Source organism: Pyricularia pennisetigena, chromosome 5 (genome assembly GCF_004337985.1).
Source record: "Pyricularia pennisetigena strain Br36 chromosome 5, whole genome shotgun sequence".
Taxonomy (NCBI): domain Eukaryota; kingdom Fungi; phylum Ascomycota; class Sordariomycetes; order Magnaporthales; family Pyriculariaceae; genus Pyricularia; species Pyricularia pennisetigena.
In genome coordinates this window covers 1682428-1702809 of record NC_043743.1, presented here as the reverse complement: position 1 = coordinate 1702809, position 20382 = coordinate 1682428, and the positions used below count along the sequence as shown (strand labels likewise).

The following is a 20382-nucleotide window of genomic DNA, read 5'->3' as shown; positions in this document are numbered from 1 at the left end:
AAGAATTCGATGACAAGCCAATCCGAAAGAATGGTTGAAATGTTGCAGATCGCGCTAGGCAATACGCCCCTATCATCATAGATAGGGTCCTTCCATATTTGATTTGGCTTGCCGCATCCTGACATAGATAGATACCCTTCATCGACATGATCTAATTGTAAGTATCAGCACCAAATAACAGGGACTAAGAAATTCAGTCCTATGGGAGAGGTCAGCAATCTAGCAAGTAAGCCAAAAGTTGTTTTTCAGCAAAACTCACATCATCGCGCAACGCAACACTCCAGTTAGCTGGACGGAGGTTCGCGGCCAGCGTCTCATTCTCCTCTGTTTTTTTGTTGTTTCTCATTCTGTTTCTTTTTTTTCTCTGGTTTCTCGGGGTTCTTTTTTTTTTTTTCTTTTTTTCTTTTCCGGCGCAGCCAGTGCTTGAATAGCATCTCGAGTGCTAAGCTAGCTGGGCGCCCTCGCCGTTGTCATCCGCATCATCGGGGGAATCTGGCGGATTTTCGAGCGAGAGCTGATCAAACATGTTCATGGAGGCGAACTTGTTGCTTCCTCTTCGCTCAGGGCGATTCTGTGGTCCAGAGCGGGCAGCCGAGCCAGCGGGAAGTTGGAATCCAGTCGGGACAGGAGTCCCAACAGCACCCCAGCCAGCTGATCTGTCGCCTCCACGTCCCACAGGCAGCCCATGACCTGCCGTCACGTACGGTGCTATTGCCATGTTTCAATAGTTAGACTCTAAGCTGACGGTAGTGATATAGCGATGAAGCAAATATTCGTCACTTGTCTATCAGGACGGTGATGGGCTTCCGGGGGGGACTTACTGACATGTCCACCGAAGCCAGACATAACTCCACCACGTCCAGAATTCGAAAATCGTCGCCTGCCATGGGAAGCGGAGGAATCTGTATGCTCAGGCATGGTAAATGTCTTGTTGGCTCGGGAACCCGATGACGGAGGGGTAGGGGGCGAAGTCATCTCAACCGTCGAGGCCATTGAATGAGCCTCTTGCCGCCTCCAAGAAAGGTCAGTGGAATGGTGCTGTCGGCGGCCGGCTAGGGGAGTCTGAACATGGCCACCATACCCATCTACGCCACCTCCAAGGTAAATGGGCTCCTCGCCAGAGGCGTTGAGGGAGCGGCTGCCCACAACTAGAGCTTGTTGGTCAGTAGGAGAAGCGTCGCTGGCTTCGATCTGGCGTTGCAGCTCGCTGTGATGTTTCCGCCACCATGAAGGAAGGCCATGAAACAGTCCAAGGGACTTCTGCGTCTCACGGTCAAACGGCATCTCGTGCTTATACTTGCATCCCTGCTGGGTGAATGCACAGACACCCTCATGAACCCATTTGTCGCAGTATATCTTGAGGCGCTTTGGGGTCGTCGGAGGCATGGGTTGAGGCTGCGTGGCGACGATGTTGTCGATGCGCGACTTGTAATGACAAGAGAGTGTTAGTAGTTGGTCCATCTAATGGCTCCTTGTACACTTTATCTCTTCTGCTACCATGAACTCTGAGTTCCCCGCATCGTATGAACTGAGCAACCATGGGGTACAGCGGTGACTGTGCGTTGGTATTATCTGAATCTTACCAAGACGCAGCGACACATAGATATGCATGGAAGAGCACACATGTCAAAAACTTCAAAAGGCAAAAGCAAGGGTCATGTACCTGAACAAGATCCGGGCTTCTCGAGAGAGAAGTTGCAAAGGAAACGGAGTCGCGATGAGACTGCCCGGACGAGTTGAAGCTTAGCAAATGACAGTTCAGGAAGTTTCTCGCTCACCGGAACTTCTCCGGTCGCTCTCTTCTTGCGCCAGATTTGGGGATGCCAGCAAACACACTGGCCATTTGTATCGAGGCCATCCGCTAAATCTGATTTTGAGAAATGAAATTACCGTTTGGAAAGTGCTTACCGTAGCAAAATCAACAGGCTGCATGTTGATAGATCGGCCGGTTGGCGCAAGGTTTCGCGGAACTGGCAACACCCGCATTCCGGCGCAGCTGTGCTCCACCGAAGGGATATCCATCAGCGGAGGGAGCACATCGGCGGGGATTAGGCGTGTATAGCGTCCGTTGCCTCGATCAAAGCAGTAGGCAAAGTAGTTCTCGCCATCATCATACTCGTTCGCAGTGTTCGGGGCTTCGTCATCAGAAAGCCCACCACTGGTCCGAGCAGTCGAAATGGGCGATGACTGTGACAGAGAAGTTTGCGCCATGTGTGCGCTCGAAGCACCCGCGGATGACATCGTATTGTTTGATGTCGCTTCAGTGACGGGGTGGTGATGTTTGCGATGAGCTGCTCTGGTTGAGTTGCGATGGTTGAAGAAAGCGTTTTGTTGGTTCTGCAGGTTATGGTGCTGGGCAGGCTGCAAAATTGAAACTGAATTTCGTGAAAGCGACTCCCAGCGCTTGGAAAGAGTCACAGGAGGGTTGCCTGATATCTCAGTGGTTGATACGGAAGACTGCCTACCTGGCTCGATCACGGGCTGAAAGACCGTGGAGCCTGGCAAGCCTGAGCCCGGAGCAGCAACAGAAAATGAAGAGTTAGGGAGATTATTGGTGCCGTTGTGGCGATATTGTACGGGAGAGGAAGTGGGAGACGAGAAGTTTGGGCGGGAGGATGGCCAGTAGTAGTGGTTCTGATTCAAATTGGAGAGCCTCTGCAAACCAAATGAGGAAGGCACGACCGAGGACGTAGTTGCCAAACCGTTGTTATCCGTACGACTTTTGCCAACCGGTGCCAGCGGCTGCTGAAGAGTCAAGCCAGGCCTCGAATCACCGCTCGTGGAAGGTTCTGTTGGTTTTAGGTAACATGGATTCGGTCAGTTCCTCGTCAGAAAAGTGATATCTCAACTCGATTTTCGAGACGATGACAGAACCTCACCCCTCACACAAGAAAATGCGCATGAAAGGACCTGCGTTTCTTTGTTGAACTGAAGGAGATCAATGAAGGTGGTAAGTGGAGAAAATCAGGGCGTTTGCTTACCCCCTGTGGCATTATTGTTGTTTCTGCGTGATTGCGCCTGTTTCTGACAGCTCCGGTCGTTCTTTCCAGTCTCGGTTGAAGTTACAATATCACCTGCGGCAGAGCTTCCCCTTAGCTGTGGTTCGGCGGCTGGTATGCCCGTCGAGAAGGGAGCCGATGGGGAATTCAGAGCACCGTCGGCGCCGCAATTGCTGGTGCCATAGCCACCGCCGGCGTCACCGCCTCCAGTTTGAAAAGAAGCGAAGTAGGAAGCAGGACTCGCCCGGCTGCTGCACGCATTTGGAACATCTGGCCACCAAAGGCCGGGATCAGTATCGACATAGCGTGGTTGGTGATACCCACCTGAACCACCACCCATGCACACTTCCAGTCTGCTCGGCGTACTCGGACACCGGCCTGTCAAGAGGTCTTCTATCTCACCCCGGCTGTCACGACCTTGAAGATTTTGCGGTTCATTCATGATGTTGGACGCGGTCTCGGAGTAAAGATCTAGTATATCTGCCGTTGCACTTGGCGATTTGGGACCTACAGAATGAACGAGGAGATCGAAGTCGTGAGCTCGCAGTATGGAATCAGGTGAGCGTTTTCTCGAGACTTTCACTCCGTCGGTGACTGTAAACGATGCTGTTGAAGAACAGGGAGAGTGAGATATGGCAGGGCTGAGTCTAGTAGGGGATGATATTCTGAACGCAGTGCTGGCAGCGTTTTGAACAGCAGGTGGAGCTCTGAAGCCCGAGGTCGACGGAGGTTGGTTAGGGAAGTCCATGGTTCAAGAAGCAAACAGAGAAGGCAGCGAAGAAGCCAAGTTGTCGAGGATTTTGATAAGGGGCCTGTCGTTATATCCCTGACGTGTGAGGCGGGCGGCAGGCGGCGTGCACAAACGGGAGTCAGGTTATTGGCCCGACTAGACTGTCGATTTATACTAACTGACGTGCAGAAGTGCTGGAAATGCTGGCAAGACCGACGGAGAGCTGCAGCAAACTCAAATGACGAGCGAACAGACAGCAAAGATCCCAGGTACGCAGATTTGGAGGATGTTTAGTCCGGTGCTCGCAGCCGCGTTACTAAAGACACAGCACAAAGAGACAGGAGCTGTAAAGACATGTGGATAAGGCAACAGAAGCGGTATTGGAGATGATGAGAGGCCGAGGGCAAGCCGATACGACTTCTTTTGAATGACGCCCATCGATGATGGTTTGACGGTCTGGCTTGTTTCCCATTTCTACTTAAGCCGGGAAGCAAGAGCAAACGGAGGCCTGGGCAGTATGTCTTCGCCTGGGTTTTCCGCGCCAGGGAGGGCGGTTAACCGCATGCAGTCCATCGCAAGAGCTAGCTTGTGTCTCCCACGTGACAAGCAGACAGGAGCTCACTTCGCTTGCCTTGTTTGAGCTTTGCTCATTTCTTTCCTTGTTTTATCTTTTGGTTTGTTTACCTGTCCCCTTTTTGCCTGCCGCCAATGAAGAAGGGGCGTGCAACATCAAACCTGTGGTGTGGTGGAACAATAAAATCACTCCGGGCTATCGACAAGGCGAAACACAAACACAAGATGGCAGAAGGTGAAGAAAAAGGAAGAAGGAAGAAGAAAAGATGAAAAAAAGGTATATTGCACTAGGGCCACCATGTTCGTTAAGATAAAAGTGGCGGACAAACAAACAAATAAACTACCTTGTTTCTTGACGGATATCTTTGGGCCGCCTTTCGCCATCTTGCAGTTGTCTAGCCCTTCTCTATGCATGGGCAGGGGGTGGCTCACCGTGGTATGCTACCGTGTAAGTGCGACTTTACCTTGCCCCTCTCCACCCGGATATGACCGAATCAAACATCTTGGAAGAGTTTTCTTGCCATTCGACGATGGACAAAGAACAAGAAAGAGACAAAGATATTTTTTTACTAACACAAACGTCAAAATTAATAACTAACGACTTAACTTGGTTAGTTATGACAATACCGAAATGCCGCTTAGGAATGAAATGCTGGGTGTCTCTGCTGGTTGAACAATGGACATGGCATGGTGACGAGAATACCCACTACGCAAGTAGTGGCTATGCCGATATTCCTTCTCATTAACCAAGAACACCTCTTTGTGGATCAAAGGTTAATGTACGTCGAGCCAGGAGCTTGGTTGATAACGAGGTCCAAAATCCTGTACTGCTTGGGAAACGCGTCTGAACAAAATGTCATACCTTGTCTCGTTTGAAAAGCCCACAGTATGGTTCTCTGGGTGCCCATAAAGATGGACTTGTTGCTGACGCGTTAGATACCTCTGAAGATGCAAAAGCCGAAGGCGGGTCGGTAACAAACACAAGGTGGGTTGAGCATTAGGCCTGCTGCTTTGATAGTAATCGACCGTGGCTGGAGGCCTTGTTGAAGTAACTTTCTGGATATTTACTAGTAGGGTTGTTGTTGCAGGAGCATTGGGTCCACACCTTCGCTGTTACCAGAATCTTCATAAACCACATCAAAGCATCATAATATAGTTGGCAAAAATTGAATCCTAGGTCGATGGGTAATGTCGGGCTAGTTGATTGCAGATAATAAAAGGTCAGGGCAAGCTAAGCTAGCAAATGCACCTCCAGATAAATCTAATGGTAAAATCATCCAGAGGATATTATGATACAGGGTTTGAGGTTCCGTGATCGCTCACATGTGCCAAGGTTGAATTGAACGTAACTGAAGCTTTCTTTCTCCAGTGCAAACCAGACTTTAGAGGCAGGCTGTAATAACCGAGATCACGTGGTTGCTATCGCTCTAGCGGGAGCCAAAGTATAGCGGGCCGGAGCTTTGAACCGAGAAGGTACAGTACATTAGTGGCCTAAAACACGCTTGCCTGATAAGTCCTCATCCAAACCTAGCCATTTCAAACTTTTTCTCATTTTGAGAAATTCATCGTCAAATTTCGCCCTAAACTAGTTTTATTCGCTTCCATAAACATATAATGCAAATCGAGTCACTTCTCTCCGCGACCATGACATCATTTCGGTTCTCACAAAATGGCAGCTAAGGTAGAAATGTGTGCCCAGGCGAGGTATGATGCAAGCCGGGGAAAAGGAATTGATTGATGCGGGGGAAGCAAGCTCTGGGCTAGACTGCTTGGCCTCTTGGGGACAACCAGGTCTTGATTCAAAATTAGGATGAAAGAGGCCTATAGAAGGACGGACTAGCCTGCAGATGAACCGTCGGCGCAGATCAAGTCAACAAACGGTTTTCCTTCAGCCGTGCGAAGTGATAGCCGAGGACTTCTCGACGGCGCGTGGACGAACGGACCCGACCAAATTGGACCGACCTTAGGTACTGTACCTCTCTACCTGGGACCAGGAATTTAGGCCGGTTGTGTCTTGGGGGTGGTACGCATTCTTCTCCGCATTCCACTGGTTGCGGTGCATTGTGTGTGTGTGTGTGTGTGTCGTCAAATGAGGGACACTCCCTGTCGCTCTCCATGAGCGTCTTTCGTAGCGGTCCTCGATCGGCATTGGGGCTCGCGGCCAAATGGAAGTGTACGGTGTCGACTGGGGTACAAATCGGGCTGCTGCCCCTGAGTATATACCAGAAACCAGTACCAATTTCTGCAATAAGCCTAGGCGCTGAAAAGAGCTCAGGCACTTTGCAGAAAGTACTTTACAGCACAGCAGCAAGCACAAGATCCAGCATGGACAATCATCCGCAAGACGAGTTACACGCCCACTCGCTGGCTGACCCGGTCTCTTTCTGGGGCCAACAAGCTGAGCATCTGTACTGGCACAAGAAACCCTCTGCAATCCTAAACAAGAGTTCAAAGAAAGTCCTCGATGGAGACTCTGAGGTGTCGCACCCACACTGGGAGTGGTTCCCAGGCGGTGAGATTTCGACATGCTACAACTGTCTAGACCGGCATGTCGAAAAGGGCAACGGCGATGCCCCGGCAATCTTTTACGACAGTCCCGTGACTGCAACGAAACAGCGACTCAGCTATAAGGAGCTTCTAGAGGAGGTCGCCATGTTTGCTGCCGTTTTGAGGCAGGAGGGTGTAAGAAAAGGGGATGTTGTTTTGGTTTATAGTGCGTCCAGCCACTACCGTTTTCTTTTATTTTTTTTTTCCCTCCCTATGAGTTCGAACATGAAAACAGGGCCATTAATTGACTCCGATGCAGTGCCCATGATACCCGCCGCTCTCATCGGTATACTGGCTATAAATCGCCTCGGCGCCATCCACTCCGTCGTGTTTGGTGGCTTTGCATCTGGAGCTCTAGCCCAACGAATCGACGCCTCACGTCCCGTTGCCATCCTGACGGCATCGTGCGGCATTGAAGCGGGTAAGGGCCCGTTAGCATATCGTAATCTGGTCAAAGAAGCCGTCGCGAACTGCAAATGGAAGCCTTCAAAGACCATTGTGTGGCAGCGCGAGCAGCTGCGATGGGAGCCGGTGAGGCGAGAGGATGGTGAGCGCATATGGCACAAACTCGTCTCCTCGGCCAAGGCGAGAAAGCTGCCTCCTGTCGAGTGTGTCCCTGTGGGTAGCAGCGATCCTATCTACATCATATACACCAGTGGAACAACGGGCTTGCCGAAAGGTGTTGTGAGGGATTCAGGGGGACACGCCGTCGGTCTGCACTTGTCCATCAACTCCAAGTTTGGCATCCATGGTCCTGGGGATGTTGTAAGTCAAGACAAAACTCTGATGAACGCGGATGCATACCCGAATTTATACAAAAAGCTCCACTGACGTAATTCTTCTTCTGCACCTAATCAGATGGCCTGTTTCAGCGACATCGGTTGGGTGGTCTCACACTCCTACACACTCTATGGTCCGCTCATCACTGGCGCCGCTACGGTGCTCTACGAAGGGAAGCCTGTAGGAACCCCTGATGCTGGAGCGTTTTGGCGCATCGTCGAAGAGTACAAAGTCAACAGTCTCTTTACGGCGCCGACTGCACTCAGGGCCATCCGAAAGGCTGACCCCGATAGTGAGTTTGTCGAAAAGTACGGTCGGCGCGGAGGCTTGAAGAGCCTTCGAGCTCTCTTCCTAGCCGGTGAAAGGTCGGAGCCCGCGATCGTGGAAGCGTACCAGGAGGTTTTGGACAAACATGCCGCGCCCGACGCCCACGTCATAGACAACTGGTGGTCGACCGAGTCCGGCTCGCCCATCTCGGGAATTGCACTGGTCCCGCAACATGGCAAGGACGGCAAGACTTGCGTCAGAACCCAGAAGATTCGGCCTCTGAGATCCAAACCCGGCAGCGCGGGCAAGCCGATGCCTGGGTTTGACGTGAGGGTTGTGAATGACGAAGGTGAAGAGCTTCCCAGGGGCAAGATGGGCAACATTGTCATGGCCACACCCCTTGCCCCAACCGCGTTCCGGACGCTGTGGAATGACGAGCCCAGATTCTTCCGGGGCTACTTTAAGCGCTTCAATGGACTCTGGGTCGACACGGGCGATACCGGTGTCATTGACGAGGATGGTTACGTGCACATCATGAGCAGATCAGGTAAAACTGTGCTACGCTATAATGGATTCCAGGACACGGCTAACATGGATTTTATAGACGATATTATCAATGTTGCAGCCCACCGGCTATCTACTGGTAAGCCGCAGCCATTTTCCCAGTTCAAGCTATATGGAAGGCGATTGATTGCCCGACAAATGCTAATATCATTCTCTTCTCAGGCACTTTGGAGGAAGCAATCACCAGCCACCCCCTGGTGACCGAAGTCTGCGTCGTCGGCATCCCCGATTCACTCAAGGGGCAGATGCCATTCGCGCTGGTGACGACCACGCCGAGCAACGAGGATATGACGGACGAACAACTGCTGTCTGAGATACAGCAACTCATCCGCAAGCAGGTCGGCGCCATCGCGGCGCTCCGTGGTATCATCCGCGGCCAGGGCATGATCCCCAAGACGAGGTCGGGCAAGACTCTACGCCGCGTCATCAGGGAGCTGTTTGAGAACGCCAGCAAGGGAGAGCCAGACAAGGAGGTCACCATACCATCTACGGTTGAGGATGCGGCGGTCGTCGAGGTCGCAAGGGCCAAGATCAAGGAGTACTTTGAGCGGCAGGGCAAGGCCGGTGGAGATCGTGCTCCTAAGGCCAAGCTGTAAATAAAAACTAGTCGTTTTGAGAGAGATGGAGGGAGAGATTTCTCGGTATTTCTGTCTATGCTAGCTCAACTGTCACTCCGCCTGCGTTCTTCAACTGATAGACAACTCCGTGACCCAAGTCCAAGCCCTGAAAACAAGCATATGTAAACCTTTAGTAGACATTACCGACCCTCAAGCAAGATGGCAGGTAGATTGCACTTACAAGCCGAGTGACCGGGTCCTTTCTTCCATTACCAACTAACTAATTTAGCGCTAACATACCACTGAGCTCTTGGCAGCAGTCCCGTCTTCAAGATTTTGCTCCGTTGCAGCGCGAGATACTGCCAAAATGGGCTTGGGTCAGATGGATGATCCGGTCGTTTACCTCTGGAAAAAAAAATTAAAAAAAAAAAAAAACGCCAGGCCAAGCTCAAGAGAAAATGGGGAGAAAGAGAGCTCATGTCGCCAAATCGTTAGCCCGGGCCGGCCCCCAATGAGAATGCTTCGAATTGATTAAATGATGGCACCAGGTCTCGTATTCGAGGCTGCACTGTGTGACACTATTCTACTTTCTACTCAAGGCGAGCCAAAGGAGGGTTTCTTTTTTTTGGTTTTGGGTGGGGAGGAGAGCCGAGGGGTGGTTTTACGTACCCTACCCTACTTCGGTCTATAAGTAATCCAAGGTCTCTCACATGCAGGCAGCCGTTGGAGAAGCTGTTCTAGAAGAAAAAGAAAAACGCGATAGAGCATGTCATTGCAGCTGGGTTGACCGGGTCGACTTGAATTTGACATGTGGAAGCCTGCTCGAGCGATTAGACGGGCCTTGTAGGTGGTATGTATGTATTAGATGGTGTGAAGGAGGACAAACACGCCCATCCGTCTCCCGAAACTCGATGCATGGGTATGAAATGTTGCTTCGACAGCTGAAAACCCTCCTCCCTCTTACCCACTCTGGCATCGATGATGGTTACAAGTAAGTCTGCACAACGTGAAAAAAGTCCGGACCGATGACAGGCCTTGCACCAGCGGTCCCCGTCTGCGGGAGCACGCGACTTCTGTCAGGAGTCCCAGGGTCACTCAGCACCAGTGGACCAAGATGAACAGAACAAATGAAGAAATACAAAACGCCAAGATTATAATGGTATGCAAGTCATTTCCTAGCGTCAAACACGATTCCCGATGCGCCCCTGAATCCTAGACATGCTGACCGTGGTATAACACTACAAAAGAAAGAGAGAGAAAAAAAAAAGAAACAACGATCTCCAAGCAAAAACTGGGAAAAGGGGGTGGAGTGTCCGTATCACCTCGTACAAGGCAAAAAAACAACGTGACAAAATCTATCCAAAGACCTCGCAGCAGGCCCACAAGATTGCCCATCCCAGTGCGACCAACGCCCTCCCTCACCGCTGGTGCCCAAATCGAGCTGGGCAAACGGGCCAAACTTCTCAGGCGCGAGGATCATCAATCATGCTTCTACGGTATGACCACGAGTTGCAAGCCCTGTGGTTTCTTCAGATCATGGCAAAAGACACGCCATGCTAATGACACTAGGGGGCAGGCTCTCGTCCTCCGCCACCTGCCCCCCTCGCAGAAGCGTCACAACGTCCGACTTGCAGATGTAGCGGCCGAGCCCGAACTACTGGGTTCTCTGGTGCTGCTTGCCGGTGCTATAGATCAACTGTTTGACCGGTTTGGTCTCGAGAATGTGTCATAGACACTTTGCTGGCCACCAGGTGCCATTTTGAGGCCTGCGAACCGGGCTTCAGGCAGTCTTCGTCCTGCCTTGACGCTTTCGAGTATCCTGAAAGATTTGAGTTAGTATTATTTATCCGGTGTGACCAAGGTATTGTAGTAAAAGCAGTCCCATGCACGTGCCAGTAAAAATTCAAGAGCGGGGGAACAAGAATAAGGCGGAGAGTGCTGGCCAGGAGCAGCAAGGCAAATGATCCACAGTATAACCAGATCCTCGGGCTCGGTAGGGGAAAACACTTGACGGAATGTTTTTTTGTTTGCTGGGTGAGGATGGTATGTACGAAAAATACGGGTTCCTACCATTCCACACCAACAAATTTGACACCGCATCCGCCCACCCTCCGGATCTCCCTCTCGAGTTTCCCGGCGGCCAATCCCCCGCCCGCACCGGATATACCTTTATTCGTGGCGGAGGAGGCAGCAGGGCGGCCAAGTATGACGTGTGTGACCTGGCGGCGGCCCAGATGTATAGTCATGCGTGCGCCGTTTTCCGCCAGCACATGCTTAAGCTTGTGATCTGAGATGAGTGGGTGTGTACTCCCGTTCACGTAGATGACCAGTCCGTCGAATATGCCGCCTCTCAGCTTCTTCTCAGACTTTTGGTTTTCTTGCTTTTGAGATGCCTTGGTCTGTTCATCCGTGGTTGTGTTTACTTGTGAAACATATGTGGGTGGTGATGGTAAATCTGTATCTGGTAGTTTGTCCTCTGATATTGCCAACTTGGGCAATGGTGCTGCTATTATTGGGTATCCTGTAGATGGTGATGACACGGATGGTGATAATGACGATGACATTCCAGTAGATCTCCCAGCCGCAGCGCCACCATCCTTCATGGCCCCCGGCCGCCTGAGCATGTCCACGACGCTGCAAGCTGCGCGAGCGCGGGCATCCTTGCCCACGACAGCGCCCAAGGTCTCATCAAAGTCCTTGCTGCCCCGGCCAACGGCGTCCGACACCCGCTCTCCACCGCCGCCGCGATATCCAGCGCGGAACTGGCCGCCCAGCTTTGCGGCGCGGCTCTCCCTCCATCCGAGCGGGCCGGTCGTCTCGGAACGTTGATGTCCGAGAGACACCGAGTTCCACGGGTCAAAGCGTCGTCCGTACTGGGGCTCGGCAGCTTTCTTGGGATTCTGAGGGCGTGTTGACAGCGACGCTGTGGGTAGGCCTGCTTCCTGTCTCTGCGCTTCGCTTGCACCAGAAGACGGTGGGGGTTGTGACATATCCGTGCTGCTCGTACTTCAGGCAAAAAGGTCCGGTCGGTGTCAACAGGAGGGGAAGAAGCGGTGGTACGAACGAGCAAAATGACGAGCTGATTGTTTTTTTTTTTTTTTTTTTTTTTGTCCCCTCTCCTGGGCCCTGGCTGGTCGGTTCCCTGAATCTTTCGTCCCTTCGTATGACGGCAACACCGGAAAACTGTCGAGCCTTGATTGCTCGGTTGAAAACTTTCACAATGTCCCGGAATGCGGCGAGAACAAAGTTCCCACCCGATGATTTTCAGCCCGTTTGTACCTGCTGCGCAAGTACGGATGTTCTGCTCTCGGAAGCAATGGAATAGCGTCCGCCTGGGGTTTGTCCTGCCAAAGCCACATGCACTGTCCGTGAACCTCGCGTCTGAGAAGCGTCAAGTGACAAGTTTAAATGGGGTTTCCCGTTAATCGTGCCTTGTATTGACAGGCTGTTTGTGCGAATATTTCAGTAACAGGTTTTCACGGTCGGTTGACGAAGGATGGATTGTGCTCAAAACATTTGGGATGGGATCAAAGCTGTTGCTGGTGTTACAGGGACTTTGTTATTGATCTCCAGCGCACATTCCACCTTGTTCAGCAGTTTCGGACACCCAAAAAAAAACCCCACCGACAGACACTAGTGCTGGGACGATCATCAATTCTCCTTTTAGCGGTATTTTGCTGTCCCTTCCTTCGGAGACCGGGCACTAAGCATAAGCACAAACCCCGAACATTTTATTCTTCTCATAGGGGCTAAATCTCATCGCGAATGTCTTGGTCCTGTCTCATGATTGATTTCAGCCTTGAAAACATCCCAAACTTTCACAGCCGAAAATCGAGCTGTAATCATGAGCCAACGTTGAAGACTTTCGGTTCCCCTTTGAAGATTTTGATGCCATTGTACTAACTGGACTACCATACGACAACAAAAAACAAGATAAAAATTCGCCCGAACAGCACGCCGCTGTGGCAACTCGACTTGACGTACATCATAATGCAATCGCATCCATCCCATGCCACGTCGTCGCATCTGATGGGGTTCAACGAGCCACATCTATGGGTTAATGCCGACGGATCAGAGCACGGCCCAAGCCAGTTTAGTCTAAACCCGTCGTGCCGGACATGGCGGCACAGTAAAAGTGACGCTGGACAGTTTGCTGCAAGGCAACCTGCACGGCAAGGCGCGCGCGGGTGCGTTTCTGGTGCAGAGGCAAAAGCTAACAACAACGAGCAACGCAACGCAACGCATCTACATGCAGGCGACTTGGCTTCAGCTGCATCCTGTCTTTGTACATACTTCCGCGCCCTCCATTACGCAAAAAAGGCTTTTGCGTTGCATTCGTTCGTTGTGCCTTGCAGCTGTCCACGCTCTCTGCAACCGCCATGCGGCAGCGACCAGCCTAGCGGCACATTTCCACCGCCAGAGCATATACGTCCACACCCTTTGTGCTTCGATAAAAATTACCCAAATCTTATGGTTTTGCATCAAGCGAATCGAACCTAGGTGGAGAGATAAAAGCTTGTTCTTTCCCTCAGGTTCTTCGTATCAGCGGTCCTGTAGGGTTGTTCGGTACTCTGCACTGTCTCATCCCCGGCAGGACCGCCGAATAAGTTTGCCCTGGCAGCTTGATGAGATTCAGACTACATGGGCAGTCCTAGCATTTGTGAGACCGGATAAATCATCCCACAACGACAGGCAGCCTTCGGGAGCACGGCAACTCAAATCTTGCTGCTATAAATTCATGCAAACCTACTATGTACTAATTACCGGTAGTCTGTATACTGCCAGGGCCCCCCGGAGGAAACCTTCTTTTCATCCCACAGTTTGCATCTCCCATTCGTCTTGACACTGGCCTTCGTATAGAAAGCCACCCGTACCTTGCTTCCCCCTGAGATAAAGAAGGAAACCTAAACACAAGCATGGAACGTTATCAGGGTAAATGAGGCTATCTGTCTGCCAAAAGTCACGCCGTACAATCTGAATATTAGGTTAGGCCCTCCGGGATGCCACTATGCACTTCTGCTGCGGCTGCTGACCACATGGCATTCTGTGCTTTGGGTTAGTCTCCCGGTTTCTGTCCCCCTCCGTCCCTCCTGTTTTCCCGTCCGAACATACTCTACTGCGTGCATGTGCATGGCGGCCAGACAACGACAAAGCGGGAGTACTGATCCATACACTTCTCCTTTTTTTTCCTCCACCCACTGCTGCTTGGAAACAGTCTGAGCTCGACGGCTCTGAAGTGAGATTGATAGACTTCTCTTCTCATCTGTGCCTGACCATGCTACCATCGTATGTTTGAGTTATTGCTCTTGCCTCCCTATACACAGGGGCACGGGTTTATGACTAACTTTTACTAGTGGCTTTTTACTATCCGAGAAAGAAGGGGAAAAAATAATAAAAAATAAAAATAAAAAGTGAAAACATTCACAAAGTCCGCCACCCCCTACGCACGTGGACGGGCGAGTCGCGAAGCGTGGCGACGTGCAACGTGCGCAGCAACGTGATTTACAAGCCATGAATTGCCTGTCAATACTAAGCATACCGGCAACCGGCAACATCCTTGTCGAGTAAGGAAGAGAGCGGAGGTAGCAACGTCCAGATTCAATTTAAAGAATCCCTGGAGCATGTGGCCGGCATACATCTTTCCTACTTGACGTGCATGAAAATAGATCCTCGTGCCGTGGTGGCTGTCCCCCTCACTCTTCTCCCTTTTTCCAGGAACCATGCTTGCACAATCCTGTCCGCCGGGATAGCTAGCCAAACCCATACAAAAATCCTCCGAAAACTTTGTTTCTCCGCGTTTCATGGGATGCGTTCACCAGTCAAACATAATCGGTTAGTCATCACCTCCTTGGGTTACTTTGGGGGAAAAAATGAAAAAAAGAAACAAAGCAAAAAAAATAAAGTGTTCATGACGCAAATCGACGCATTTACTTCCAAGTTTTCACTGCCTGTGCTTAGTTTTCTGCAGGTCCCATGGAGTCAAAAGCATACCTCTGCGTGTACTTGACAGGACCCTCAACGGAAAAGGAGAATCGCCATTGACTTCAGCATTGGTCCTGCATGCAGTCCGTCTTAAATTCTTAACCCCCTCCTTTCTAGTCGCGTGCTGTGGAAAACAAGCGCGAGCAAGCAACGCAGGTCATCTGTTCTTTTGTTGATGCGACGAGCCAGAGTTTGCTGTTCATGTTTGCATGGGCCAGACGCAAAAGCCTACAAGGACAGAGAGAGAGAGAGAGGGGGGGGGAGGGAGAGAGAGAGAGACAGGGAGCGGAGCGGAAAAGGAGAGGTACTCAAGGAACCGACGGAAAGGTGGTATCCATTGTGCGACAAACACGCCTAAGCATATAACCATAACGGGCCAACGACTCGTATACTCTCCCTTGCTAGGCAGTTTGTTGGATTCTTTCCTTTAGCAGACGTGGGGCCGGGCTTTAGCGGAAATTTTGAACAAATTTGAGAAAGCACAAAAGTTCCCTTCGAGCCACTCCCGGTGCTGGACAAGGTCAGTCCGATCAGTGGCTCGTGGCACCCGGGAGCCCTCGACTAAGCAGAACCCGCCCAATGCCCTCCGGCTATGTGAGGAGATACTGTATGGGCATGGACCCAGGTCGCCGAGGAGTGGGGGAGTGTTTATACTTCCCGCAGTTGTCCCAGGCAATCATCTCGTCTTTTCTACTTGGTCAAAGCCCGCCCCTGAACGGGTTTTTTCTTCTCCTTGACCGAATCCCATTGTCGTCCCGTCAGACGTATTTCGGCAGGGCGCCACGTCCAACGTCTCACGAAGGTTCGTGTACCAAGCACGACTGGGTTTGCGTGCTGGTACTTGATGCTCTGGGCGGGGAGGGGGCGGTTGGAAAGGATCGGGTTTGGCGTCAGTCGAGTTGCACAGACAGCACCAACATTCGGGTTCGGGGAAGGCGAAGAATAGCAGCATCTGCCAGAGCCAGGGAGCAGCTCCCCGAGGCAGAATAGCTAGCGCCGGGCTACCCATCATCAAAAGTCATGATTTTGCATCCGATGTTTACATCTGAGTAATCCCAGGCATCGGTCAGGGACGGAGTGGCCACAAGAATTGAGATGGGCCAGCTGGAAAGACTCGCCGAGAACGGTCTGTTCTTTTGATTCCTTGCCGGCCCCTGATTCTCTTGCTCGTGGCCGGGTCTAGACTTCTTTGACTCCCTTCTCTCATGTAAGCTCTATAGGACTGGTCCACAAGAGGCTGCATTAGGCGCATAAGTTGCAATTTCTTTGCCCCTTGCAGTTAGACCTGTCCTTGAAAGGAGATGGTTTGGGATGCGCGTCGAACCAAAAGCCCGGGGACTGTACAGAGCGGCTAGAGGAACTCGGCCGTGTTACATACAGTCAGAGAAGACATGTTCCCGATATATGCTTTATGGTATGTACACACACCCCCTTCATCTTGACAGGGGATTCTGGGTGTCGACAAGGTCAGGCCGACGGAGGAATAGTTGATATCCTTGGTGTACAAGGTCAAGGCAGGAGATCACGAAAGAGGAGAATTTTCCCGGGCCTGTGGTCGACCAAGCAAGGACTTGTCCGAACCCGAACCCTCGTGCAGTGACCTTGGAGTATAGTTATGTTCCCCTTGTTGCGCGGCAACGTGGACAGGAAAGTAAATGTAGAATACGTGGCAGGAAACGATCAAAGTCTCCTCTTGAGGCCTTACGGCTGAAGAGGTTGTGAGAGGTTTGGTAGTATCATAATGAGTAGATGATGGTATCCAGATGAGGGAACTCAAGCTCTCATAACGGAATTAAATTGCTGACACAGCTGCAAATACTGCTTTCATGATGGATATGAATGTACTGAATAACATGACCACTCTTTGATATCATACAACAAGTCCACAATGCTCTGACAAAACATCCTGTTGTCATTATATCAAAGATTCTCAGTTCCTGTAGCCATCTCCCCCTTTTTTATATATAAAAAGGTTTACACGACCAAATAGCAGCAGCTAATATATTACAATTCAAGCCTCTGTAAGCAGTCTTCCCGCAGTGCTCTAGAAAACCATGCAAACCTACGGGCGCATGCATTTTGCATTTTGCATATTTCATATGGCTTTTCTTATGTAACGCATGCAGATCAACACACCCACCCCCCAGCGGAAAAAAAAAAAAATCAAAGTCACAGCAGCTCTGCAGTAGAAACAACAAATCTTGGGGGAGCTAATGCCCGAGGAGTAAATTGACATTTAACATGCAATGTACGACACAAAATGGCGTCCAAGAAGACAATTCTTTTCGGGGTAGACGCAAGGAACGACAGAGGACCAGTTAGGTCTAAAGAAAAAGCCCATCGGCCTCCCCGTCGACATACCCGGAAGAGCTAATGTATGACGAAGGCAGAAGAGTGGTGTTTTTTTTTTTTTTTTTTTTTTTTTTTTTTTTTTTTTTTTTTTTTTTTTTTTTTGCCCTGACCGATTCGACTGCATTGCTTGTTGGCAACGGCGTGGCAAGGTAGAGGCAAACAAATCAATAAATAACATGTCATCAAATTAAAAATAAAGGATCTGTACATGCCCGCTGTACGTACATGTAGGCTACTGCCACTCGCATGCAGGTGTACACTCCCCGCACGGCAGGTGTACTGCAGCATGGAGCACAACAAAAAAAAAGGAAGGACAGAATACCGGGGTCGTCCTTGACTTGGCCACAGGCGCAGCAAGCAACTTGGGAAGCAGGACCCTTGTTTTCTAGGCTTACTGTTGTTGTTCTGTTGGTATTGTAGTTTTTATTTTATTTTTTTATTTATTTTTATAAACATCCTGGAACGGACAAGGCATCGAGAGGTAGGATGATGAATGAAGGAACAAGCGGTAGAGCAAAGGCCAGCAAAAGACAGAGGGGGGGAAGCAAGGGAGGAAGCAGAAGAGCCATTGAGGGAGCGCCGTGCCTCTGTTGCGTGTGGGTTCGAATAAGTTCGGTCCCGGAACAACACCCTGGAGGCGCGCGGAAAGGCCATCGTCCCAGGATTTCTCGTCGGACCCGTCAGGAGGCATGAACCGACTTTTTTTTTTCTATTTTTTTTTTTTTTGTCTAGCCCTTGGGCACTGTTGCCATCTCATCAGCTGGGCGAGGAGGGAGGGGGAGTGTTGTACCGGGGTGGAAGAGAACCGGTAGCAAGTCGTTGAGCCCACGCCGGCAAACAATGTCCTACTTGATGGGGGCCCAACGATGCTCAACCCAGACGTTTGTCAACTGGTTCGAACTTCGTCACGAGATCAAAATAGAGGATCCTACTGATACAGTAAAGGGGGGGAAAAAAAGAAAAGAAAAAACAAAGGGCAGGGGGGTCGTCTTTGGCCGAGACCAAACGGACACGGGCAAGACCGACGACCCTACCACCGGCAGTCTCCTCAACAGGAGAATGATTCGACTGACAGGTTGATTGGTGGGTGGCCAATTCAGACAAGCACTAGGTCGGTACAGCAGAAGCAGGTTCAAACTTCATACCAGACCATCGATGCACAGAATTCTCATCATGAGATGGTCTGTTTCTAGGTTCGAAGCCGGTAAATCAAGCAATCAGCCATGATCGTTTTATGGCTTTTTATTTTTATTTTGCTTAATCTTTGCCCATGTGAGAAAATCAAGATGGCACCAGGAAAGTCGTCATGGTCGCTTTCTTTTGTTTGTGTTTGGTCTGTCTCTCAAGACGCCCATTGTCAAATAGAAATTGTTAACGCACTAGTACTGGCGTACTGTGCGCAACATTTCACGCCACATTCTCTCAGGGTAAATAAAGAAGTAAACCAAAGAATCCACAAAAACGGTAAAGAAAAAAAAAAACACCCAAACGAGACGCCGAAAAATACGTCATTGGCTGAAAATTCGTAAGAACAGGCAGCCTAAGTTTTTTTCCCTTGCAATTTCCCTTGTCCCCCTCATCTGTAATCTTTCTTTCTTTTTTTTTTTTTTTTTTTTTTTTTTTGTCTTGTCGCCGGTCTATTTTCTTTTGTTTCTCGAATCCCAGCCGCTCTTTTCTGCCAGTTAGTTTTAGCTACGTACTACGCAGTGGACTGGGTCTACGGTAAGCAAGAGACCGTGCACCCCAGGCGGGGACCACAAGGTTGTTCAACATGGATGGGGGGGTGTTGATTTAGAGTAGCGGTGAGGATTTTGGAACGAATAACTTTTTTTTCCCTCTCAAACCAACGACAACTCGCCAGCGAAGTAAATGGCGCGCCTCTTCAACGTCACAGTGTGCGCGCGAACCTAGTGGACCCCCGTTTTCTCACCCCCAGTACTTAGCCTCCTTGCTTGTCGCTTGAAATGGTAAAATAAAATAAAATAATTTTTATTAACAAAAAAAGATGGCTGGAGTTGGCAGAGAGCAAGGTTTGGATCTCGCCCAACCGTAAGCTACGATTGCTTTGCTAAACCCGATTTTGGTTCTTTTGTCGTCTCTGGCCACTTATTGTAATAACGGCAATGATATATGTACATATGTATATCAACAGAGGCGCCTCCATCCCACGGCGCAGTTAATCGCAAGCAAGCTCACACGCTTATGCAGCCTTGACGCGAAGGGACAAGTGGCGATCGAGACCAGACCAGACCCTGGGCACAGGAAGCTTCCCTCGCCCCTCACCCTAACCCCAATGCACCCTCAAAAACGGTAGATGCACTACAGTATTTGCTGTCTGGTTGCCTAGCCTTGGAAGGACCTACGTAGCAGGTATTCTTCCGATCTGTCATCTCGCATTTTATTACCTTTGTGATCCCATACGTCGAGCCCCTAAACTCTGAGTACGCTAGTGTCTTCCTGACCGAAAGAATGTTACTGGGAACAAGGTAAATTTATTTTGGTATCAGTGGGAAGGGAGTTTCGGGGGGAGGGGTAGAGAGGGAAAAAAGGACAGGTCCGGGATGGTCAGGACGCCGGCGGGCGACGACTCAAAATAATCCATGCCGTACGACTCTTCAGTCTTACCAGGGGGGGATCGGGGGATGCTCAGGGACTTTGTGTGCCATCGTATTATTGGACCAAAACGTCAGGTTCGAGGCGGTCGGCTCCCTGGGCGGCCCTCGTCGTCTGGTTGTGGGTGAGGCGGACGAAACAAAAAGGCAATTGATTTGGCTGATTTGCCCACCGCTCGTAGCATTCCTTTTTCCCCAATTGGAATTGGACCCAAACAAAAGCAAACGGCGGACAACGCATTCACCTCAAAGAGAACCGAGGAGCGCAGAGTAGTTTTCGGATGAGTACCTGAATGTGTGTGTGATGGGGGAAAAAAAAAGCACTCCACTGCAACAGTAAGCCCAGCCAAGCCAGCCTGATAGATAGATGGTGGATACTTTGTTTTGTACACCTCTTTCCTTTTGGATCGACGCCGGAT

The 20382-nt window shown here is 50.5% G+C and overlaps 5 protein-coding genes across 5 annotated transcripts; 3 read left to right on the top strand and 2 right to left on the bottom strand.

Annotated features, from left to right (window-relative positions):
* Positions 1-442: 442 nt before the first annotated feature.
* PpBr36_08457 (uncharacterized protein) lies at positions 443-3747 on the bottom strand (the record flags this gene model as incomplete). Its single annotated transcript, XM_029895588.1, has 4 exons — positions 443-708; positions 822-1425; positions 1909-2789; positions 2982-3747. 4 exons carry the CDS (start codon positions 3745-3747, stop codon positions 443-445), a joined length of 2517 nt encoding a protein of 838 aa, XP_029747261.1.
* Positions 3748-6417: 2670 nt separating this feature from the next.
* PpBr36_08456 (uncharacterized protein) lies at positions 6418-9056 on the top strand (the record flags this gene model as incomplete). The annotated part of the gene is made up of 4 exons (XM_029895587.1): positions 6418-7015; positions 7085-7614; positions 7708-8539; positions 8623-9056. The coding sequence occupies 4 exons, from the start codon at positions 6418-6420 to the stop codon at positions 9054-9056; spliced, it is 2394 nt and encodes a 797-aa protein (XP_029747262.1).
* Positions 9057-9555: 499 nt separating this feature from the next.
* Positions 9556-10749, top strand: PpBr36_08455 (uncharacterized protein; the record flags this gene model as incomplete). The annotated part of the gene is made up of 5 exons (XM_029895586.1): positions 9556-9587; positions 9883-10008; positions 10062-10176; positions 10418-10513; positions 10594-10749. 5 exons carry the CDS (start codon positions 9556-9558, stop codon positions 10747-10749), a joined length of 525 nt encoding a protein of 174 aa, XP_029747258.1.
* PpBr36_08454 (uncharacterized protein) lies at positions 10710-12007 on the bottom strand (the record flags this gene model as incomplete). The annotated part of the gene is made up of 2 exons (XM_029895585.1): positions 10710-10836; positions 11088-12007. 2 exons carry the CDS (start codon positions 12005-12007, stop codon positions 10710-10712), a joined length of 1047 nt encoding a protein of 348 aa, XP_029747260.1.
* Positions 12008-19951: 7944 nt separating this feature from the next.
* On the top strand, positions 19952-20092 carry PpBr36_08453 (uncharacterized protein; the record flags this gene model as incomplete). The annotated part of the gene is made up of 1 exon (XM_029895584.1): positions 19952-20092. The coding sequence occupies one exon, from the start codon at positions 19952-19954 to the stop codon at positions 20090-20092; it is 141 nt and encodes a 46-aa protein (XP_029747254.1).
* Positions 20093-20382: the final 290 nt, after the last annotated feature.